General features: G+C 40.2%; 1 protein-coding gene across 5 annotated transcripts in view; it reads left to right on the forward strand.

The window, feature by feature from the left end:
- The window catches only part of LOC124151388 (P protein-like), a 71,234-nt gene that overhangs the window by 38,164 nt on the left and 6,172 nt on the right, over positions 1 to 26,898 (forward strand). For all 5 annotated transcript variants that reach the window (XM_048384692.1, XM_048384693.1, XM_048384690.1 and 2 more), the window contains 6 exons: positions 3,953 to 4,004; positions 4,375 to 4,483; positions 4,770 to 4,897; positions 6,233 to 6,397; positions 7,754 to 7,847; positions 10,967 to 11,060. In XM_048384692.1, coding sequence (XP_048240649.1) covers positions 3,953 to 4,004; positions 4,375 to 4,483; positions 4,770 to 4,897; positions 6,233 to 6,397; positions 7,754 to 7,847; positions 10,967 to 11,060 — 642 coding nt within the window. The remainder of the gene's footprint in view (positions 1 to 3,952; positions 4,005 to 4,374; positions 4,484 to 4,769; positions 4,898 to 6,232; positions 6,398 to 7,753; positions 7,848 to 10,966; positions 11,061 to 26,898) is intronic.

Consider the following 26,898-nt stretch of genomic DNA (forward strand, 5'->3'; position numbering starts at 1 on the left):
TAACCATCACTGACACTGACGTAGACAACTCACATTACCAGACACAACCATCACTGACACTGACGTAGACAACTCACATTACCAGACATAACCATCACTGACACTGACGTAGACAACTCACATTACCAGACACAACCATCACTGACACTGACGTACACAGCTCACATTACCAGACATAACCATCACTGACACTGACGTAGACAACTCACATGACCAGACATAACCATCACTGACACTGACGTAGACAACTCACATTACTAGACATAACCATCACTGACACTGACGTACACAGCTCACATTACCAGACATAACCATCACTGACACTGACGTAAACAACTCACATTACCAGACATAACCATCACTGACACTGACGCACACAACTCACATTACCAGACATAACCATCACTGACACTGACATACACAACTCACATTACCAGACATAACCATCACTGACACTGACGTAGACAACTCACATTACCAGACATAACCATCACTGACACTGACGTACACAACTCACATTACCAGACATAACCATCACTGACACTGACGTAGACAACTCACATTACCAGCCATAACCATCACTGACACTGACGTACACAACTCACATTACTAGACACAACCATCACTGTCACTGACGTCCACAACTCACATTACCAGACATAACCATCACTGACACTGACGTACACAACTCACATTACCAGACATAACCATCACTGACACTGACGTACACAGCTCACATTACCAGACACAACCATCACTGACACTGACGTAGACAACTCACATTACTAGACACAACCATCACTGACACTGACGTAGACAACTCACATTACCAGACACAACCATCACTGACACTGACGTACACATCTCACATTACCAGATATAACCATCACTGACACTGACGTCCACAACTCACATTACCAGACATAACCATCACTGACACTGACGTCCACAACTCACATTACCAGACATAACCATCACTGACACTGACGTAAACAACTCACATTACCAGACACAACCATCACTGACACTGACGTACACAGCTCACATTACCAGACACAACCATCACTGACACTGACGTCCACAACTCACATTACCAGACATAACCATCACTGACACTGACGTACACAACTCACATTACCAGACACAACCATCACTGACACTGACGTACACAACTCACATTACCAGACATAACCATCACTGACACTGACGTAGACAGCTCACATTACCAGACATAACCATCACTGACACTGACACACACAACTCACATTACCAGACATAACCATCACTGACACTGACGTGCACAGCTCACATTACCAGACAAAACCATCCCTGACGTGATGGTTATGTCTAGTAATGTGAACTGTGTATGTCAGTGACAGGATTCCAGATACCAAGAGAAAAGAAACAGTGAGAAACAAAAGGTTAACATCGAATGCAAATGACTTATGATTAAGTATTACGTGCCTTGAAAAAAATGACAAACGGACAAAGTCCTATCCCTCAGGATTTACAGTTGAATTTCATATTTTTTTCTGGAATGATATTTTACAGTTTCTACTACGATCCTAAAATTATGGCTATCAAAAAGGAGAATAGTCAGTTTCTCAAAAGCAGGGTATTTTTACATGCTTACCTGAAACGGGCAAACTGGAGACCAATATCTTTCCTAAACGCCTCGTACTAACTTGGCTCTGCAACTAAAGCAAACGACTTAAAACAATATTGCCAATGATTATAAAGGAAGTGGGTATGGTTTTACGCTGCTTTTAGCAATATTCCAGCAATATCACAGCGGGGGACACTAGAAATGGGAGAATCAATATGAAATGGTTGAGAACAATTAATACCAATATGACTTCCTGTGTATCAGCAAATGATTTCACATCACAATTTTTCGAAATTATTAGAGGGTGCCGACAAGGGGATCCTCTATCTCCATATATCTTCCTAATTTGTGCAGACATTGTATAAGTAATTTCGCGGACGACACATCCCTTATTTTGAACGGTACAGAAACCATTTGATGAATATACATCCTTCTATGGCTTTAATACTAGTAAAACTCCAGTAGTCTGCATAGGATCTCAAAAGGAATGAGAGGAGTCACTCCTGGAAATTGAACTAGACACAAGCAGAATTGACAATTCGGGGCTTAACATTTACCCACAACCACAATGTAACAAGTGCATGGATTAAAAGAATATTACAAGATGATTTAAACTTGATAGTACTGCTTAATGCGAATATATCTCCTAGGAATAAAGATTTTCTTCTTAAAAGGGAAACCTTTATTAAAAGTAATGTAATATGTTCGAAAACAAACAACTTCTGGAAAGATGTACTTCGAGTTTACGAAAATGAAAGATACTTACGTCAAAGAAGCTAAAGACATACTAGCTTTACCAGTATGTCATCACGAAAATACATGAAAAGCTGGAAACCCTTTATTTATCAGCATTACTCAAAAATGGGTGTCAATCTTTCAAATAGTAATAGAAATTAAGCAAGAACCACCACTGTTACCACACAACCTGCAGGAAATAATCGAAAACGGAAAGGGATGTTGAAGATTCGATGATATTGCAAAGTAAAATTCAACACTAAAATTACCCCTATAAAACAAAATGGGGAGATGCTGAAATGTGGAATAAACAGTTCGGGAGGAGAGGCTATAAACAGAATTCCGTGTAGAGCATTGCACAACTCGGACTATAGATGTTTCCAATATTATATTTTGCATAGAATCCTGCCAGGTAAATCACTTTTGTTTTATGATGGGATATGCGACAATGAGTCCGTAACTCGGAGACTGAAAGCCTTACTCACTTCTTTTATGAATGCATAGAGACGCAAGATATATATATATATATATATATATATATATATATATATATATATATATATATACATATACAACTCGGACTATAGATGTTTCCAATATTATATTTTGCATAGAATCCTGCCAGGTAAATCACTTTTGTTTTATGATGGGATATGCGACAATGAGTCCGTAACTCGGAGACTGAAAGCCTTACTCACTTCTTTTATGAATGCATAGAGACGCAAGATATATATATATATATATATATATATATATATATATATATATATATATATATATATATATATATATATATACACATATATATATACATATATATATATATATATATATATACACATATATATATACATATATATATATATATATATATATATATATATATATATATATATATATATATATGGGTAGATTTAGAATTAAATAGACATACAAACTGGAATACATATTGCAATTAACAATAAAGAAGTATTGTTTGGATATTCCGAAAAAAGGAAATGACGTTCTCAATCTTCTAATAACAGTTATCAAATATAATATTTTAAAAATAAGAACGTTTACAGATAATCTTATATTTGTTACAAAAGGAAATTATTAATGCATATAACGTTCATAAATTCAAATGCTTTTTTACTTGTAAAAACGCCACGTTCATTAAATTCTGGTCTTTATGTCATTTTCTACTCCAATAACAACCTTTTATTTCTGTTAAAGTTATACGAAGGTAAATCTTACGCTTCTTCTGCTGCTACTAAAGAATATGACCATTGTATACATCCACTGACTCCTTTTTAGAAGATACTTACAAAGTCTACGTATTTTGTAACTATTTTTGTGACATATTGTCTCAATTATCTATTATACTTAATAGACATGAACTTAGTCTTACTGTTATTCCTTTGAGCAGCGTGATTTTATATGTTTATGTATACCTGGAATAAAATATCAATGAAATAAGAAAACCTGTCTTACAAAAATCCCTGGCAATCTCCCCGCAGAATATTGTTAGTCCCTTTGATCAATGTAGTCAACGATATGAAATATTAGTTGTTTATTTGCTTTCTGCTGTAAACTAGTCTCTCTGTATGGCACTTGCATGTTTTGTTTCAGGATAGACGAAGAACAAGATTTCCTGTCGACGTTCCATGATTTAAAGAAGAAGGTATTTCTTGCTTGGTGAACTGTGATGCCAGAACATAACGCAGTGTTTATGCATAAATAAATACCCTGCTTCAATTTTATATAAGAAAGTACACTTGTTTTGGGATATGTATAAAGAAACTTTCAACTCGAAGTATTACTTTCTCACCAGTCCCGAGTGACGTCATCTGCTTGTTCAGTACTGATGAAAAGTATTGAGGTTATTTTTTAAATAATTATATAGAAACCCCAATATTGGAACGTTTTACCCATAACTGTGATCTGCCTTGTTTCATTACTGATGAAAAGTATTGAGATTATTTTTTAAATAATTATATGGAAACCTGTATATTGGAACTTTTTACCCATAACTGTCATCTGCCTTGTTTCAGTACCGGATCACCAACTTCCCCCTCCTCATAAAGAGCGGGTGTGTGCTGTTCGCCGTCATGCTGCTTCTGTTTCTCCATTCATTCATCTCCACCATGCACGTGGGCCTGGGTGAGATCCCGTGGAATCTCGCGTGTTTTGTCTGTATTGTCTGGGGACATACGACATTAGACATGAGACTGGCAATTGAGTTTCATACAAAATATATTTTTGTCTTCAAGACATTTGTTTTTTCGCAGAATTATTTTCAGGACATCCAGCAAAATATATTCCTCTTGTAATACCTGGCGCAAAGTTATTTTTGCAAGAAATTTCTGAAACAAATTCTATATTTTTTTGTAAATGGACTTGACAGCTATGAACGTGTATTACAGTATATGCGGTACTTGTTGTTCAGGTTGGATTGCGATCTTCGGGGCGTTGTGGCTGCTTGTTCTGGCTGATATCTCCGACATGGAGTCCATCCTGCACAAGGTGGAGTGGTCAACTCTGCTTTTCTTCGCCGCGCTCTTCACGCTCATGGAGGTAGTTAGAGTCACGTGGTCTTTGAATCTGGCAATGATATTTTCCCCATCTCTTAAAACCCGTCTGACAAAGTTTACTATGATGATCCCATGTTTCTGATGTTCTAGAAACAAATGGCTGCACTGGAAGCCATATTGGAAAACAATTTTAAATCGTGTTAGAAGCTAACGTGTAAAGAATCCTGTATTGAACCTGTCATAGCGTAATGTGAGAGTCCGCCCGGATGTATTCTCACTCCTCGAATGGGTGACAGAGTATATGCCCGGTCTGTGTTAACATGTTGTGTCTGTGTTTACATGTCTGTTTACATGTTGTGTCTGTGTTTACATGTCTGTTTACATGTTGTGTTTGTGTTTACATGTCTGTTTACATGTTGTGTCTGTGTTTACATGTTGTGTCTGTGTTTACATGTTGTGTCTGTGTTTACATGTCTGTTTACATGTTGTGTCTGTGTTTACATGTCTGTTTACATGTTGTGTCTGTGTTTACATGTCTGTTTACATGTTGTGTCTGTGTTTACATGTCTGTTTACAGTTGTGTCTGTGTTTACATGTTGTGTCTGCGTTTACATGTTGTGTATGTGTTTACATGTTGTGTCTGTGTTTACATGTGTCTGAGTTTACATGTTGTGTCTGTGTTTACATGTTGTGTCTGTGTTTACATGTTGTGTCTGTGTTTACATGTCTGTTTACATGTTGTGTCTGGTTTACATGTCTGTTTACATGTTGTGTCTGTGTTTACATGTCTGTTTACATGTTGTGTCTGTGTTTACATGTCTGTTTACATGTTGTGTCTGTGTTTACATGTCTGTTTACAGTTGTGTCTGTGTTAACATGTTGTGTCTGCGTTTACATCTTGTGTATGTGTTTACATGTTGTGTCTGTGTTTACATGTGTCTGAGTTTACATGTTGTGTCTGTGTTTACATGTTGTGTCTGTGTTTACATGTTGTGTCTGTGTTTACATGTCTGTTTACATGTTGTGTCTGTGTTTACATGTCTGTTTACATGGTGTGTCTGTGTTTACATGTCTGTTTTACATGTTGTGTCTGTGTTTACATGTCTGTTTACATGTTGTGTCTGTGTTTACATGTCTGTTTACATGTTGTGTCTGTGTTTACATGTCTGTTAACATGTTGTGTCTGTGTTTACATGTTGTGTCTGTGTTTACATGTTGTGTCTGTGTTTACATGTTGTGTCTGTGTTTACATGTCTGTTTACATGTTGTGTCTGTGTTTACATGTCTGTTTACATGTTGTGTCTGTGTTTACATGTCTGTTTACATGTTGTGTCTGTGTTTACATGTCTGTTTACGTGTTGTCTGTATTGTCACCCAGGCTTTAGCAGAACTGGGTCTTATAACCACAATCGGCACAGCCATCAGCGACGTCATCAAGTCGGTCGGGGAGGAGTCCCGACTGCTGGCTGCCCTTGTCATCATCATCTGGGTGTCTGCACTTGCCTCCAGCTTCATCGACAACATCCCCTACACCACCGCCATGGTCAGTTGCAACGTTTACATTCAGATGATAGAAGTGTCGATGGATCCTCTCTGTTACCTGAGCACTGAGAACGACGTCCTTAAGGGATAAGGGGTTCTGCGATACTACAGGTCCTCAGTATAAGATTCCGGACAGTTGTTAGTTGTTTTACACCCACTCGGCAGTATGTCGGCACCTGTCTCTTCCTCGGGTTTGTGTGACAGTTGTTTGTTGTTTTACACCCACTCGGCAGTATGTCGGTACCTGTCTCTATCTCGGGTTTGTGTGACAGTTGTTTGTTGTTTTACACCCACTCGGCAGTATGTCGGCACCTGTCTCTTCCTCGGGTTTGTGTGACAGTTGTTTGTTGTTTTACACCAACTCGGCAGTATGTCGGCACCTGTCTCTTCCTCGGGTTTGTGTGACAGTTGTTTGTTGTTTTACACCAACTTGGCAGTATGTCGGCACCTGTCTCTTCCTCGGGTTTGTGTGACAGTGTTTGTTGTTTTACACCAACTCGGCAGTATGTCGGCACCTGTCTCTTCCTCGGGTTTGTGTGACAGTTGTTTGTTGTTTTACACCAACTCGGCAGTATGTCAGCACCTGTCTTTCCTCGGGTCTGTGTGACAGTTGTTTGTTGTTTTACACCAACTCGGCAGTATGTCGGCACCTGTCTCTTCCTCGGGTTTGTGTGACAGTTGTTTGTTGTTTTACACCCACTCGGCAGTATGTCTGTACCTGTCTCTTCCTCGGGTTTGTGTGACAGTGTTTGTCCCCAGCACCCCCGTGAACGTAAGAGCTGGATAGGTGAGGATCGGGTGGTAACTAGAGTGACCTGGCGTTGATCGTTGTTCGTGCTATCAACCACTGGTTGTCTTGGTACAGTATTGGTCACGCGAATGTCACCTGGGATACTGCTGACTTGCTTATTCTTCAGCAACAACATTTACATTTATTGATAATGCTGAAGAAATTGAACAAATTTGCTATTTGAAAAAACGTTAGATATAGAATCAGAAGATATCTGAAATGAGATTGGCACAGCCCCAAGGTACGTTTCTCAGAGCATGTGGGAGTTTGCGCTTTTGTGTGTGTGTGTGTGTGTGTGTGTGTGTGTGTGTGTGTGTGTGTGTGTGTGTGTGTGTGTGTGTGTGTGTGTGTGTGTGTGTGTGTGTGTGTGTGTGTGTGTGTGTGTGTGTGTGTGTGTGTGTGTGTGTGTGTGTGTGTGTGTGTGTGTGTGTGTGTGTGTGTGTGTGTGTGTGTGTGTGTGTGTGTGTGTGTGCGCGCGCGTGCGTGCGTGCGTGCGTGTGGCGCTGGCGCGAGTGTGTGTTCTGCGATAATCTCTCTTGGTCCGTAATGACGTCATGCTGTTGCTAGGTGCCGGTGTTGCAGCAGCTGAGTGAGGACCGGGAACTCAACCTGCAGTTACTTCCCCTGATGCTGGCTCTGGCGTTCGGCGCATGTTTGGGCGGTGAGTCGAGGGGGGTCTGACAGTATGGGGACTGAGTCGAGGGGGTCTGGACACCACAGGAACTGAGTCGGACACCACAGGAACTGTGTCGAGGGGGTCTGGACACCACAGGAACTGAGTCGGACACCACAGGAACTGTGTCAAGGGGGTCTGGACACCACAGGAACTGAGTCGAGGGGGTCTGGACACCACGGGGACTTAGCGTGGGTGGAACTAGGGAACGCCTCGCCCCCTTGGTCATATACGTGGTTGGAGCTAGGAACGTCTTGCCCCCTAGGTCTTATACGTGGGTGGAGCTAGGGAACGTATTGCCCCCTTGGTCATATACGTGGGTGGAGCTGGAAAACGTCTTGCCCCCTTGGTCATATACGTGGGTGGAGCTGGGAAACGTCTTGCCCCCTAGGTCATATACGTGGGTGGAGCTAGGGAACGTATTGCCCCCTTGGTCATATACGTGGGTGGAGCTGGGAAACGTATTGCCCCCTTGTCATATACGTGGGTGGAGCTAGGGAACGCCTTGCCCCTAGGTCATATACGTGGGTGGAGCTGGGAAACGTATTGCCCCCTTGGTCATATTTGTGGGTGGAGCTGGGAAACGTCTTGCCCCCTAGGTCATATACGTGGGTGGAGCTAGGAACGTCTTGCCCCCTTGGTCATATACGTGGGTGGAGCTGGGAAACGTATTGCCCCCTTGATCATATACTTGGGTGGAGCTAGGGAACGTATTGCCCCCTTGGTCATATACGTGGGTGGAGCTGGGAAACGTATTGCCCCCTTGGTCATATACGTGGGTGGAGCTAGGGAACGTATTGCCCCCTTGGTCATATACGTGGGTGGAGCTGGGAAACGTATTGCCCCCTTGTCATATACGTGGGTGGAGCTAGGAACGTCTTGCCCCCTAGGTCATACGTGGGTGGAGCTAGGGAACGCCTTGCCCCCTTGGTCATAAATGTGGGTGGAGCTAGGGAACGTCTTGCCCCCTTGGTCATATACGTTGGTGGAGCTGGGAAACGTATTGCCCCCTTGGTCATATACGTGGGTGGAGCTGGGAAACGTATTGCCCCCTTGTCATATACGTGGGTGGAGCTAGGAACGTCTTGCCCCCTAGGTCATACGTGGGTGGAGCTAGGGAACGTATTGCCCCCTTGGTCATATACGTGGGTAGAGCTGGGGAACGTCTTGCCCCCTTGGTCATATACGTGGGTGGAGCTAGGGAACGTCTTGCCCCCTTGGTCATATACTTGGGTTGAGCTAGGGAACGTCCTGCCGCCTTGGTCATATACGTAGGTGGAGCTAGGGAACGTCCTGCCGCCTTGGTCATATACGTAGGTGGAGCTAGGGAACGTCCTGCCGCCTTGGTCATATACGTAGGTGGAGCTAGGGAACGTCTTGTCCCCTTGTTTTTATACGTGGATGGAGCTAGGAACGTCTTGTCACCTTGGTCATATACGTGGGTGGAGCTAGTGAACGTCTTGTCCCCTTGGTCATATACGTGGGTGGAGCTAGGAACGTCTTCATTCGTGACCAACTCGTGTTATTCCGTGTTATTCAGGTTACGGAAAGGGGCGAGTGGTGACGAATTGGAACGTCTTGTCCCCTTGGTGATATACGTGGGTGGAGCTAGGAACGTCTTGTCCCCTTGGTCATATACGTGGGTGGAGCTAGGAACGTCTTGTCCCCTTGGTCATATACGTGGATGGAGCTAGGAACGTCTTGTTCCCGTGATCATACACGTAGCTAGAGCTCGGGAACGTCTTCCACCCTTGGCCATATACATCATGTGTGCTTGGTTCATGGTGTGCGTGGTGAAACTCGTGTTGTTAGATCTTGCGGAGTGAGACACATATTAAATGATGTCAGATTAGGGACACCGGTGGGAATTCCGGGTTAGAATTGATACCTGCAACTTATGCTGGTCGTCAGATGGAACTTGATGGATCGGGTAGTCATGCTCAGGGATGTGGCTGATCATCGGTGACTTGATCACCGGTTACTGTTGATCACTGGTTACTGTTGATTATCGGTGACTTGATCACCGGCTACTGTTGATCACCGGTGACTTGGCGTAGATCATTGCTCATAATGTTAATCACTGGATTGTCTGGTCCTGACTGGAATATTACATACTTCTATCATATCGCTGGAATATTGCCGAGCAATTTACTACGACCAGGAATATCCCGAATCACCCCGAATAAGAAATTTTTCATGTTCGTAGATAAATCTCAATCATTTCTTGACTTTCTTAAATGAGTCTTATTTGATTCCCAAACATTCGTACAGTTCGAGGGAGTTCGTTGAATCGGCAAGAAAGTTTTTGTTTGTCAAAAACTTTCGTGGAAGGGTCCCAGAATTGCAATCTCGTGGCTGTATTGTAATCCATTCGTAGTTAATTCTTATGTTCCGTAATAGCTTCGTAATCGATTCTTTTGCATTCTTGGCTATTCTTAGCGATTCGTGGCTCCCACAATTTCTTGTCCTCAACCCGAAAACATCCCGAAACAGCCGAGAATGTCCCGAGTCAATTACGAATCATGTAAGAATTAAGTAAGAACAACACGAACGGTGGAAATGATGGGATGGCCAGCGACCGGGGGCTTTTTAGACTTTCGGGACCCATGAACATGCTGAAGTGTCAGGAGAAGTACCGATTTTCGCAAACTTCTCGTAAATATGTCGTACTAGTCGTATATTATTCGTTGCGATCGTCCGGTCTCCGTACATGCATTCGGCATATTCGTAACTTAGTCGTAGGTGATTCTTACAATTCGTGCATGATCCGTACATGAATCTTGTAATTCGTACATGTTTCTTAACCCATTCCTGGCATTCTTCATATTTTTAGCCACGAGTTTTCGTTACTCCGTCGTACGTTTGTCGTAACTGCTTCGTACCTCCTACCGATTCTCCACGAAAGTTTGCATTATTGGCCGAATCATCGCGAATTTCGAATTTCCGATTCGGGGTGATTCGGGATATTCGTGGTCGTAGTTGAAGTGGGGCATTAAACAACAAACCAACACACACAGAATGAATACCGAATACAGAAAGAGGTCAGACATACATGTTGTTATTACTCAGCTAACATGATTAAAAGTGTTCGTCATTATATTTCCAAGGCAACGGGACTCTTATCGGTGCTTCTGCCAACGTGGTGTGCGCAGGCATAGCAGAGCAGCACGGGTACGGCATTTCCTTCCGAGAGTTCTTCAAGTAAGTACTTCATGGTGTCGGCACTAGGTATATGTTGTAAGTACTTCATAATGTCGGCACTAGGTATATGTAGTAAGTACTTCATGATGTCGGCACTAGGTATATGTAGTAAGTACTTCATGATGTCGACACTAGGTATATGTAGTAAGTACTTCATGATGTCGGCACTAGGTATATGTAGTAAGTACTTCATGATGTCGGCACTAGGTATATGTAGTAAGTACTTCATGATGTCGACACTAGGTATATGTAGTAAGTACTTCATGATGTCGACACTAGGTATATGTAGTAAGTACTTCATGATGTCGGCACTAGGTATATGTAGTAAGTACTTCATGATGTCGTCACTAGGTATATGTAGTAAATACTTCATGGTGTCGGCACTAGGTATATGTAGTAAGTACTTCATGATGTCGGCACTAGGTATATGTAGTAAGTACTTCATGGTGTCGGCACTAGGTATATGTAGTAAGTACTTCATGGTGTCGGCACTAGGTATATGTTGTAAGTACTTCATGATGTCGACACTAGGTATATGTTGTAAGTACTTCATGATGTCGACACTAGGTATATGTAGTAAGTACTTCATGATGTCGACACTAGGTATATGTAGTAAGTACTTCATGATGCCGGCTCTAGGTATATGTAGTAAGTACTTCATGATGTCGGCTCTAGGTATATGTTGTAAGTACTTCATGATGCCGGCTCTAGGTATATGTAGTAAATACTTCATGATACCGGCACTAGGTATATTTAGTAAGTACTTCATGATGCCGGCTCTAGGTATATGTAGTAAGTACTTCATGATGTCGACACTAGGTATATGTAGTAAGTACTTCATGATGTCGACACTAGGTATATGTAGTAGGTACTTCATGATGTCGGCACTAGGTATATCTAGTAAGTACTTCATGATGCCGGCACTAGGTATATGTAGTAAGTACTTCATAATGTCGGCACTAGGTATATGTAGTAAGTAGGCTCTAGGTATATGCAGTAGGTTCTTCATGGTGCAGGCTCTAGGTATATGTAGTAAGTACTTCATGATGCCGACACTAGGTATATGTAGTAAGTACTTCATAATGTCGACACTAGGTATATGTAGTAAGTACTTCATGATGTCGGCACTAGGTATATGTAGTAAGTAGGCTCTAGGTATATGCAGTAGGTTCTTCATGGTGCAGGCTCTAGGTATATGTAGTAAGTACTTCATGATGCCGGCACTAGGTATATGTTGTAAGTACTTCATGGTGTCGTCACTAGGTATATGTAGTAAGTACTTCATGATGTCGACACTAGGTATATGTAGTAAGTACTTCATGATGCCGACACTAGGTATATGTAGTAAGTACTTCATAATGTCGACACTAGGTATATGTAGTAAGTACTTCATAATGTCGACACTAGGTATATGTAGTAAGTACTTCATAATGTCGGCACTAGGTATATGTAGTAAGTACTTCATGATGCCGACACTAGGTATATGTAGTAAGTACTTCATAATGTCGACACTAGGTATATGTAGTAAGTACTTCATAATGTCGGCACTAGGTATATGTAGTAAGTAGGCTCTAGGTATATGCAGTAGGTTCTTCATGGTGCAGGCTCTAGGTATATGTAGTAAGTACTTCATGATGCCGGCACTAGGTATATGTTGTAAGTACTTCATGGTGTCGTCACTAGGTATATGTAGTAAGTACTTCATGATGTCGACACTAGGTATATGTAGTAAGTACTTCATGATGCCGACACTAGGTATATGTAGTAAGTACTTCATGATGTCGGCACTAGGTATATTTAGTAAGTACTTCATGATGCCGACACTAGGTATATGTAATAAGTACTTCATGGTGTCGGCACTAGGTATATGTAGTAGGTACTTCATGATGTCGGCACTAGGTATATGTAGTAAGTACTTCATGATGTCGACACTAGGTATATGTAGTAGGTACTTCATGATGTCGTCACTAGGTATATGTAGTAAGTACTTCATGATGCCGACACTAGGTATATGTAGTAGGTACTTCATGATGTCGTCACTAGGTATATGTAGTAGGTACTTCATGATGTCGTCACTAGGTATATGTAGTAGGTACTTCATGATGTCGTCACTAGGTATATGTAGTAAGTACTTCATGATGTCGACACTAGGTATATGTAGTAGGTACTTCATGATGTCGACACTAGGTATATGTAGTAGGTACTTCATGATGCCGACACTAGGTATATGTAGTAAGTACTTCATGATGCCGGCACTAGGTATATGTAGTAAGTACTTCATGATGTCGACACTAGGTATATGTAGTAAGTACTTCATGATGTCGGCACTAGGTATATGTAGTAAGTACTTCATGATGTCGACACTAGGTATATGTTGTAAGTACTTCATGATGTCGGCACTAGGTATATGTAGTAAGTACTTCATGATGTCGGCACTAGGTATATGTAGTAAGTACTTCATGATGTCGGCACTAGGTATATGTAGTAGGTACTTCATGATGTCGGCACTAGGTATATGTAGTAAGTACTTCATGATGTCGGCACTAGGTATATGTAGTAAGTACTTCATGATGTCGGCACTAGGTATATGTTGTAAGTACTTCATGATGTCGGCACTAGGTATATGTAGTAAGTACTTCATGATGTCGGCACTAGGTATATGTAGTAGGTACTTCATGATGTCGGCACTAAGTATATGTAGTAAGTACTTCATGATGTCGGCACTAGGTATATGTAGTAAGTACTTCATGATGTCGGCACTAGGTATATGTAGTAAGTACTTCATGATGTCGGCACTAGGTATATGTAGTAGGTACTTCATGATGTCGGCACTAGGTATATGTAGTAAGTACTTCATGATGTCTGCACTAGGTATATGTAGTAAGTACTTCATGGTGTCGGCACTAGGTATATGTAGTAAGGACTTCATGGTGTCGGCACTAGGTATATGTTGTAAGTACTTCATGATGTCGACACTAGGTATATGTTGTAAGTACTTCATGATGTCGACACTAGGTATATGTAGTAAGTACTTCATGATGTCGACACTAGGTATATGTAGTAAGTACTTCATGATGCCGGCTCTAGGTATATGTAGTAAGTACTTCATGATGTCGGCTCTAGGTATATGTTGTAAGTACTTCATGATGCCGGCTCTAGGTATATGTAGTAAATACTTCATGATACCGGCACTAGGTATATTTAGTAAGTACTTCATGATGCCGGCTCTAGGTATATGTAGTAAGTACTTCATGATGTCGACACTAGGTATATGTAGTAAGTACTTCATGATGTCGACACTAGGTATATGTAGTAGGTACTTCATGATGTCGACACTAGGTATATGTAGTAGGTACTTCATGATGCAGGCACTAGGTATATGTAGTAAGTACTTCATGATGTCGGCTCTAGGTATATGTAGTAAGTACTTCATGATGCCAACACTAGGTATATGTAGTAAGTACTTCATGATGTCGACACTAGGTATATGTAGTAGGTACTTCATGATGTCGTCACTAGGTATATGTAGTAAGTACTTCATGATGTCGGCACTAGGTATATGTAGTAAGTACTTCATGATGTCGGCACTAGGTATATGTAGTAAGTACTTCATGATGTCGTCACTAGGTATATGTAGTAGGTTCTTCATGGTGCACGCTCTAGGTATATGTTGTAAGTACTTCATGGTGTCGGCACTAGGTATATGTAGTAAGTACTTCATGATGTCGGCACTAGGTATATGTAGTAGGTTCTTCATGGTGCAGGCTCTAGGTTCATGTTGTAAGTACTTCATGGTGTCGGCACTAGGTATATGTAGTAAGTACTTCATAATGTCGGCATTAGGTATATGTAGTAAGGACTTCATGATGTCGGCACTAGGTATATGTTGTAAGTACTTCATGATGTCGGCACTAGGTATATGTAGTAAGTACTTCATGATGTCGACACTAGGTATATTTAGTAAGTACTTCATGATGTCGGCACTAGGTATATGTAGTAAGTACTTCATGATGTCGACACTAGGTATATGTAGTAGGTACTTCATGATGTCGACACTAGGTATATGTAGTAGGTACTTCATGATGCCGGCACTAGGTATATGTAGTAAGTACTTCATGATGCTGGCACTAGGTATATGTTGTAAGTACTTCATGATGTCGACACTAGGTATATGTAGTAGGTACTTCATGATGTCGACACTAGGTATATGTAGTAGGTACTTCATGATGCCGACACTAGGTATATGTAGTAAGTACTTCATGATGCCGGCACTAGGTATATGTAGTAAGTACTTCATGATGTCGACACTAGGTATATGTAGTAAGTACTTCATGATGTCGGCACTAGGTATATGTAGTAAGTACTTCATGATGTCGACACTAGGTATATGTAGTAAGTACTTCATGATGTCGGCACTAGGTATATGTAGTAAGTACTTCATGATGTCGGCACTAGGTATATGTAGTAAGTACTTCATGATGTCGGCACTAGGTATATGTAGTAGGTACTTCATGATGTCGGCACTAGGTATATGTAGTAAGTACTTCATGATGTCGGCACTAGGTATATGTAGTAAGTACTTCATGATGTCGGCACTAGGTATATGTTGTAAGTACTTCATGATGTCGGCACTAGGTATATGTAGTAAGTACTTCATGATGTCGGCACTAGGTATATGTAGTAGGTACTTCATGATGTCGGCACTAAGTATATGTAGTAAGTACTTCATGATGTCGGCACTAGGTATATGTAGTAAGTACTTCATGATGTCGGCACTAGGTATATGTAGTAAGTACTTCATGATGTCGGCACTAGGTATATGTAGTAGGTACTTCATGATGTCGGCACTAGGTATATGTAGTAAGTACTTCATGATGTCGGCACTAGGTATATGTAGTAAGTACTTCATGATGTCGGCATTAGGTATATGTTGTAAGTATTTCATGATGTCGTCACTAGGTATATGTAGTAAGTACTTCATGATGTCGTCACTAGGTATATGTAGTAAGTACTTCCCTGATGTCGTCACTAGGTATATGTAGTAAGTACTTCATGATGTCGACACTAGGTATATGTTGTAAGTACTTCATGATGTCGGCACTAGGTATATGTAGTAAGTACTTCATGATGCCGGCTCTAGGTATATGTAGTAAGTACTTCATGATGTCGGCTCTAGGTATATGTTGTAAGTACTTCATGATGCCGGCTCTAGGTATATGTAGTAAATACTTCATGATACCGGCACTAGGTATATTTAGTAAGTACTTCATGATGCCGGCTCTAGGTATATGTAGTAAGTACTTCATGATGTCGACACTAGGTATATGTAGTAAGTACTTCATGATGTCGACACTAGGTATATGTAGTAGGTACTTCATGATGTCGACACTAGGTATATGTAGTAGGTACTTCATGATGCAGGCACTAGGTATATGTAGTAAGTACTTCATGATGTCGGCTCTAGGTATATGTAGTAAGTACTTCATGATGCCGACACTAGGTATATGTAGTAAGTACTTCATGATGTCGACACTAGGTATATGTAGTAAGTACTTCATGATGTCGTCACTAGGTATATGTAGTAAGTACTTCATGATGTCGGCACTAGGTATATGTAGTAAGTACTTCATGATGTCGGCACTAGGTATATGTAGTAAGTACTTCATGATGTCGTCACTAGGTATATGTAGTAGGTTCTTCATGGTGCACGCTCTAGGTATATGTTGTAAGTACTTCATGGTGTCGGCACTAGGTATATGTAGTAAGTACTTCATGATGTCGGCACTAGGTATATGTAGTAGGTTCTTCATGGTGCAGGCTCTAGGTTCATGTTGTAAGTACTTCATGGTGTCGGCACTAGGTATATGTAGTAAGTACTTCATAATGTCGGCATTAGGTATATGTAGTAAGGACTTCATGATGTCGGCACTAGGTATATGTTGTAAGTACTTCATGATGTCGGCACTAGGTATATGTAGTAAGTACTTCATGATGTCGACACTAGGTATATTTAGTAAGTACTTCATGATGTCGGCACTAGGTATATGTAGTAAGTACTTCATGATGTCGACACTAGGTATATGTAGTAGGTACTTCATGATGTCGACACTAGGTATATGTAGTAGGTACTTCATGATGCCGGCACTAGGTATATGTAGTAAGTACTTCATGATGCTGGCACTAGGTATATGTTGTAAGTACTTCATGATGTCGACACTAGGTATATGTAGTAGGTACTTCATGATGTCGACACTAGGTATATGTAGTAGGTACTTCATGATGCCGAAACTAGGTATATGTAGTAAGTACTTCATGATGCCGGCACTAGGTATATGTAGTAAGTACTTCATGATGTCGACACTAGGTATATGTAGTAAGTACTTCATGATGTCGGCACTAGGTATATGTAGTAAGTACTTCATGATGTCGACACTAGGTATATGTAGTAAGTACTTCATGATGTCGGCACTAGGTATATGTAGTAAGTACTTCATGATGTCGGCACTAGGTATATGTAGTAAGTACTTCATGATGTCGGCACTAGGTATATGTAGTAGGTACTTCATGATGTCGGCACTAGGTATATGTAGTAAGTACTTCATGATGTCGGCACTAGGTATATGTAGTAAGTACTTCATGATGTCGGCACTAGGTATATGTTGTAAGTACTTCATGATGTCGGCACTAGGTATATGTAGTAAGTACTTCATGATGTCGGCACTAGGTATATGTAGTAGGTACTTCATGATGTCGGCACTAAGTATATGTAGTAAGTACTTCATGATGTCGGCACTAGGTATATGTAGTAAGTACTTCATGATGTCGGCACTAGGTATATGTAGTAAGTACTTCATGATGTCGGCACTAGGTATATGTAGTAGGTACTTCATGATGTCGGCACTAGGTATATGTAGTAAGTACTTCATGATGTCGGCACTAGGTATATGTAGTAAGTACTTCATGATGTCGGCACTAGGTATATGTTGTAAGTATTTCATGATGTCGTCACTAGGTATATGTAGTAAGTACTTCATGATGTCGTCACTAGGTATATGTAGTAAGTACTTCATGATGTCGTCACTAGGTATATGTAGTAAGTACTTCATGATGTCGACACTAGGTATATGTTGTAAGTACTTCATGATGTCGGCACTAGGTATATGTAGTAAGTACTTCATGATGCCGACACTAGGTATATGTAGTAAGTACTTCATGATGTCGTCACTAGGTATATGTAGTAAATACTTCATGATGTCGACACTAGGTATATGTTGTAAGTACTTCATGATGCCGGCACTAGGTATATGTTGTAAGTACTTCATGATGTCGGCACTAGGTATATGTAGTAAGTACTTCATGATACCGGCACTAGGTATATGTAGTAAGTACTTCATGATGTCGGGACTAGGTATATGTAGTAAGTACTTCATGATGCCGACACTAGGTATATGTAGTAAGTACTTCATGATGTCGGCACTAGGTATATGTTGTAAATACTTCATGATGTCGGCACTAGGTATATGTAGTAAATACTTCATGATGCAGGCACTAGGTATATGTAGTAAGTACTTCATGATGTCGGCACTAGGTATATGTTGTAAATACTTCATGATGTCGGCACTAGGTATATGTAGTAAATACTTCATGATGCAGGCACTAGGTATATGTAGTAAGTACTTCATGATGTCGGCACTAGGTATATGCAGTAAGTACTTCATGATGTCGGCTCTAGGTATATGTAGTAAGTACTTCATGATGTCGGCACTAGGTATATGTAGTAAGTACTTCATGATGTTGTCACTAGGTATATGTAATAAGTACTTCATGATGTCGGCACTAGGTATATGCAGTAAGTACTTCATGATGTCGACACTAGGTATATGTAGTAAGTACTTCATGATGTCGGCACTAGGTATATGTAGTAAATACTTCATGATGTCGGCACTAGGTATATGTTGTAAGTACTTCATGATGTCGGCACTAGGTATATGTAGTAAGTACTTCATGATGTTGGCACTACGTATATGTAGTAAATACTTCATGATGTCGGCATTAGGTATATGTAGTAAGTACTTCATGATGTCGACACAAGGTATATGTTGTAAGTAGGCTCTAGGTATATGCAGTAGGTTCTTCATGGTGCACGCTCTAGGTATATGTAGTAGGTACTTCATGATGTCGGCACTAGGTATATCTAGTAAGTACTTCATGATGCCGGCACTAGGTATATGTAGTAAGTACTTCATAATGTCGGCACTAGGTATATGTAGTAAGTAGGCTCTAGGTATATGCAGTAGGTTCTTCATGGTGCAGGCTCTAGGTATATGTAGTAAGTACTTCATGATGCCGACACTAGGTATATGTAGTAAGTACTTCATGATGTCGACACTAGGTATATGTAGTAAGTACTTCATGATGCCGACACTAGGTATATGTAGTAAGTACTTCATAATGTCGACACTAGGTATATGTAGTAAGTACTTCATAATGTCGACACTAGGTATATGTAGTAAGTACTTCATAATGTCGGCACTAGGTATATGTAGTAAGTACTTCATGATGCCGACACTAGGTATATGTAGTAAGTACTTCATAATGTCGACACTAGGTATATGTAGTAAGTACTTCATAATGTCGGCACTAGGTATATGTAGTAAGTAGGCTCTAGGTATATGCAGTAGGTTCTTCATGGTGCAAGCTCTAGGTATATGTAGTAAGTACTTCATGATGCCGGCACTAGGTATATGTTGTAAGTACTTCATGGTGTCGTCACTAGGTATATGTAGTAAGTACTTCATGATGTCGACACTAGGTATATGTAGTAAGTACTTCATGATGCCGACACTAGGTATATGTAGTAAGTACTTCATGATGTCGGCACTAGGTATATTTAGTAAGTACTTCATGATGCCGACACTAGGTATATGTAATAAGTACTTCATGGTGTCGGCACTAGGTATATGTAGTAGGTACTTCATGATGTCGGCACTAGGTATATGTAGTAAGTACTTCATGATGTCGACACTAGGTATATGTAGTAGGTACTTCATGATGTCGTCACTAGGTATATGTAGTAAGTACTTCATGATGCCGACACTAGGTATATGTAGTAGGTACTTCATGATGTCGTCACTAGGTATATGTAGTAGGTACTTCATGATGTCGTCACTAGGTATATGTAGTAGGTACTTCATGATGTCGTCACTAGGTATATGTAGTAAGTACTTCATGATGTCGACACTAGGTATATGTAGTAGGTACTTCATGATGTCGTCACTAGGTATATGTAGTAAGTACTTCATGGTGTCGACACTAGGTATATGTAGTAAGTACTTCATGATGTCGTCACTAGGTATATGTAGTAAGTACTTCATGATGCCGACACTAGGTATATGTAGTAAGTACTTCATGATGTCGGCACTAGGTATATTTAGTAAGTACTTCATGATGCCGACACTAGGTATGTGTTGTAAGTACTTCATGATGCCGGCACTAGGTATATGTAGTAAGTACTTCATGATGCCGACACTAGGTATATGTAGTAAGTACTTCATGATGTCGGCACTAGGTATATTTAGTAAGTACTTCATGATGCAGACACTAGGTATATGTAGTAAGTACTTCATGATGCCGGCACTAGGTATATGTAGTAAGTACTTCATGATGTCGTCACTAGGTATATGTAGTAAGTACTTCATGATGCCGACACTAGGTATATGTAGTAAGTACTTCATGATGTCGACACTAGGTATATGTAGTAAGTACTTCATGATGCCGACACTAGGTATATGTAGTAAGTACTTCATGATGTCGGCACTAGGTATATGTAGTAAGTACTTCATGGTGTCGGCACTAGGTATATGTAATAAGTACTTCATGATGTCGGCACTAGGTATATGTTGTAAGTACTTCATGATGTCGGCACTAGGTATATGTAGTAAGTACTTCATGATGTCGACACTAGGTATATGTAGTAAGTACTTCATGGTGTCGGCACTAGGTATATGTAGTAAGTACTTCATGATGCCGACACTAGGTATATGTAGTAAGTACTTCATGATGTCGTCACTAGGTATATGTAGTAAGTACTTCATGATGCCGACACTAGGTATATGTAGTAAGTACTTCATGATGTCGTCACTAGGTAAATTTAGTAAGTACTTCATGATGTCGTCACTAGGTATATGTAGTAAGTACTTCATGATGTCGACACTAGGTATATGTAGTAAGTACTTCATGATGCCGGCACTAGGTATATGTAGTAAGTACTTCATGATGTCGGCACTAGGTATATGTAGTAAGTACTTCATGGTGTCGGCACTAGGTATATGTAATAAGTACTTCATGATGTCGGCACTAGGTATATGTTGTAAGTACTTCATGATGTCGGCACTAGGTATATGTAGTAAGTACTTCATGATGCCGACACTAGGTATATGTAGTAAGTACTTCATGATGTCGGCTCTAGGTATATGTAGTAAGTACTTCATGATGTCGTCACTAGGTATATGTAGTAAGTACTTCATGATGCCGGCACTAGGTATATGTAGTAAGTACTTCATGATGTCGGCACTAGGTATATTTAGTAAGTACTTCATGATGCCGACACTAGGTATATGTAGTAAGTACTTCATGATGCCGGCACTAGGTATATGTAGTAAGTACTTCATGATGCCGGCTCTAGGTATATGTAGTAAGTACTTCATGATGCAGGCACTAGGTATATGTAGTAAATACTTCATGATGCCGGCTCTAGGTATATGTAGTAAGTACTTCATGATGTCGGCACTAGGTATATGTAGTAAGTACTTCATGATGCCGACACTAGGTATATGTAGTAAGTACTTCATGATGCCGGCTCTAGGTATATGTAGTAAGTACTTCATGATGCCGGCACTAGGTATATGTAGTAAATACTTCATGATGTCGGCACTAGGTATATGTAATAAGTACTTCATGATGTCGGCTCTAGGTATATGTAGTAAGTACTTCATGATGTCGGCACTAGGTATATGTAATAAGTACTTCATGATGTCGGCACTAGGTATATGTAGTAGGTACTTCATGATGTCGGCTCTAGGTATATGTAGTAAATACTTCATGATGTCGGCACTAGGTATATGTAATAAGTACTTCATGATGTCGGCACTAGGTATATGTAGTAAGTACTTCATGATGTCGGCTCTAGGTATATGTAGTAAGTACTTCATGATGTCGACACTAGGTATATGTAGTAAGTACTTCATGATGTCGGCTCTAGGTATATGTAGTAAGTACTTCATGATGTCGGCACTAGGTATATGTAGTAAGTACTTCATAATGTCGACACTAGGTATATGTAGTAAGTACTTCATGATGTCGGCACTAGGTATATGTAGTAAGTACTTCATGATGTCGGCACTAGGTATATATAGTAAGTACTTCATGATGTCGTCACTAGGTATATGTAGTAAGTACTTCATGATGTCGGCACTAGGTATATGTAGTAAGTACTTCATAATGTCGACACTAGGTATATGTAGTAAGTACTTCATGAGGCCGACACTAGGTATATGTAGTAAGTACTTCATGATGTCGGCACTAGGTATATGTAGTAAGTACTTCATAATGTCGACACTAGGTATATGTAGTAAGTACTTCATGATGTCGGCACTAGGTATATGTAGTAAGTACTTCATGATGTCGGCACTAGGTATATATAGTAAGTACTTCATGATGTCGTCACTAGGTATATGTAGTAAGTACTTCATGATGTCGGCACTAGGTATATGTAGTAAGTACTTCATAATGTCGACACTAGGTATATGTAGTAAGTACTTCATGAGGCCGACACTAGGTATATGTAGTAAGTACTTCATGATGTCGGCACTAGGTATATGTAGTAAGTACTTCATGATGCCGGCACTAGGTATATGTTGTAAGTACTTCATGGTGTCGTCACTAGGTATATTTAGTAAGTACTTCATGATGTCGACACTAGGTATATGTAGTAAGTACTTCATGATGTCGGCACTAGGTATATGTTGTAAGTACTTCATGATGTCGGCACTAGGTATATGTAGTAAGTACTTCATGATGCCGGCACTAGGTATATGTAGTAAGTACTTCATGATGTCGGCACTAGGTATATGTAGTAAGTACTTCATGATGCCGGCACTAGGTATATGTAGTAAGTACTTCATGATGTCGACACTAGGTATATGTAGTAAGTACTTCATGATGTCGGCACTAGGTATATGTAGTAAGTACTTCATGATGTCGGCACTAGGTATATGTTGTAAATACTTCATGATGCCGACACTAGGTATATGTTGTAAGTACTTCATGATGTCGGCACTAGGTATATGTAGTAAGTACTTCATGATGTTGACACTAGGTATATGTAGTAAGTACTTCATGATGTCGGCTCTAGGTATATGTAGTAAGTACTTCATGATGTCGGCACTAGGTATATGTAGTAAGTACTTCATGATGTCGGCACTAGGTATATGTAGTAAGTACTTCATGGTGTCGGCACTAGGTATATGTAGTAAGTACTTCATGGTGTCGGCACTAGGTATATTTAGTAAGTACTTCATGGTGTCGGCACTAGGTATATGTAGTAAGTACTTCATGATGTCGGCACTAGGTATCTGTAGTAAGTACTTCATGATGTCGACACTAGGTATATGTAGTAAGTACTTCATGATGTCGGCACTAGGTATCTGTAGTAAGTACTTCATGATGTCGGCACTAGGTATCTGTAGTAAGTACTTCATGGTGTCGGCACTAGGTATATGTAGTAAGTACTTCATGATGTCGACACTAGGTATATGTAGTAAGTACTTCATGATGTCGGCACTAGGTATATGTAGTAAGTACTTCATGATGTCGACACTAGGTATATGTAGTAAGTACTTCATGATGCCGGCACTAGGTATATGTAGTAAGTACTTCATGATGTCGACACTAGACATATGTAGTAAGTACTTCATGATGTCGGCACTAGGTATCTGTAGTAAGTACTTCATGATGTCGACACTAGGTATATGTAGTAAGTACTTCATGATGTCGGCACTAGGTATATGTAGTAAGTACTTCATGATGTCGACACTAGACATATGTAGTAAGTACTTCATGATGTCGGCACTAGGTATCTGTAGTAAGTACTTCATGATGTCGACACTAGGTATATGTAGTAAGTACTTCATGGTGTCGGCACTAGGTATATGTAGTAAGTACTTCATGATGTCGACACTAGACATATGTAGTAAGTACTTCATGATGTCGGCACTAGGTATCTGTAGTAAGTACTTCATGATGTCGGCACTAGGTATATGTAGTAAGTACTTCATGGTGTCGGCACTAGGTATATGTAGTAAGTACTTCATGATGTCGACACTAGACATATGTAGTAAGTACTTCATGATGTCGGCACTAGGTATCTGTAGTAAGTACTTCATGATGTCGGCACTAGGTATATGTAGTAAGTACTTCATGGTGTCGGCACTAGGTATATGTAGTAAGTACTTCATGATGTCGACACTAGGTATATGTAGTAAGTATTTCATGGTGTCGGCACTAGGTATATGTAGTAAGTACTTCATGATGTCGACACTAGGTATATGTAGTAAGTACTTCATGGTGTCGGCACTAGGTATATGTAGTAAGTACTTCATGATGTCGGCACTAGGTATATGTAGTAAGTACTTCATGATGCCGGCACTAGGTATATGTAGTAAGTACTTCATGATGTCGGCACTAGGTATATGTAGTAAGTACTTCATGATGCCGGCACTAGGTATATGTAGTAAGTACTTCATGATGTCGGCACTAGGTATATGTAGTAAGTACTTCATGGTGTCGGCACTAGGTATATGTAGTAAGTACTTCATGATGTCGACACTAGGTATATGTAGTAAGTACTTCATGGTGTCGGCACTAGGTATATGTAGTAAGTACTTCATGATGTCGGCACTAGATATATGTAGTAAGTACTTCATGATGTCGGCACTAGGTATATGTAGTAAGTACTTCATGATGTCGGCACTAGGTATATGTAGTAAGTACTTCATGATGTCGGCACTAGGTATATGTAGTAAGTACTTCATGATGTTGACACTAGGTATATGTAGTAAGTACTTCATGATGTCGGCACTAGGTATCTGTAGTAAGTACTTCATGATGTCGGCACTAGGTATATGTAGTAAGTACTTCATGATGTCGGCACTAGGTATATGTAGTAAGTACTTCATGATGTCGGCTCTAGGTATATGTAGTAGGTACTTCATGATGTCGGCACTAGGTATATGTAGTAAGTACTTCATGGTGTCGGCACTAGGTATATGTAGTAAGTACTTCATGATGCCGGCACTAGGTATATGTAGTAAGTACTTCATGGTGTCGGCACTAGGTATATGTAGTAAGTACTTCATGATGTCGGCTCTAGGTATATGTAGTAAGTACTTCATGATGCCGGCACTAGGTATATGTAGTAAGTACTTCATGATGTCGGCACTAGGTATATGTAGTAAGTACTTCATGATGTCGACACTAGGTATATGTAGTAAGTACTTCATGATGCCGGCACTAGGTATATGTAGTAAGTACTTCATGATGTTGACACTAGGTATATGTAGTAAGTACTTCATGATGTCGGCACTAGGTATATGTAGTAAGTACTTCATGATGTCGGCACTAGGTATATGTAGTAAGTACTTCATGATGTCGGCACTAGGTATATGTAGTAAGTACTTCATGATGTCGACACTAGGTATATGTAGTAAGTACTTCATGATGTCGGCTCTAGGTATATGTAGTAAGTACTTCATGGTGTCGGCACTAGGTATATGTAGTAAGTACTTCATGATGTCGGCACTAGGTATATGTAGTAAGTACTTCATGATGCCGGCACTAGGTATATGTAGTAAGTACTTCATGATGCCGGCACTAGGTATATGTAGTAAGTACTTCATGATGCCGGCACTAGGTATATGTAGTAAGTACTTCATGATGTCGACACTAGGTATATGTAGTAAGTACTTCATGATGCCGGCACTAGGTATATGTAGTAAGTACTTCATGGTGTCGGCACTAGGTATATGTAGTAAGTACTTCATGATGCCGGCACTAGGTACATGTAGTAAGTACTTCATGATGTCGGCACTAGGTATATGTAGTAAGTACTTCATGATGTTGACACTAGGTATATGTAGTAAGTACTTCATGATGTTGACACTAGGTATATGTAGTAAGTACTTCATGATGTTGACACTAGGTATATGTAGTAAGTACTTCATGATGTCGACACTAGGTATATGTAGTAAGTACTTCATGATGTCGACACTAGGTATATGTAGTAAGTACTTCATGATTCCGGCACTAGGTATATGTAGTAAGTACTTCATGATGCCGGCTCTAGGTATATGTAGTAGGTACTTCATGATGTCGTCACTAGGTATATGTAGTAAGTACTTCATGATGCCGGCACTAGGTATATGTAGTAAGTACTTCATGGTGTCGGCACTAGGTATATGTAGTAAGTACTTCATGATGTCGACACTAGGTATATGTAGTAAGTACTTCATGATGCCGGCACTAGGTATATGTAGTAAGTACTTCATGATGCAGGCACTAGGTATATGTAGTAAGTACTTCATGATGTCGGCACTAGGTATATGTAGTAAGTACTTCATGGTGTCGGCACTAGGTATATGTAGTAAGTACTTCATGATGCCGGCTCTAGGTATATGTAGTAGGTACTTCATGATGCCGGCACTAGGTATATGTAGTAAGTACTTCATGATGTTGACACTAGGTATATGTAGTAAGTACTTCATGATGTCGACACTAGGTATAT

This window comes from Haliotis rufescens, unplaced genomic scaffold (genome assembly GCF_023055435.1).
Source record: "Haliotis rufescens isolate VD_foot unplaced genomic scaffold, xgHalRufe1.0.p SCAF_50, whole genome shotgun sequence".
Classification (NCBI taxonomy): domain Eukaryota; kingdom Metazoa; phylum Mollusca; class Gastropoda; order Lepetellida; family Haliotidae; genus Haliotis; species Haliotis rufescens.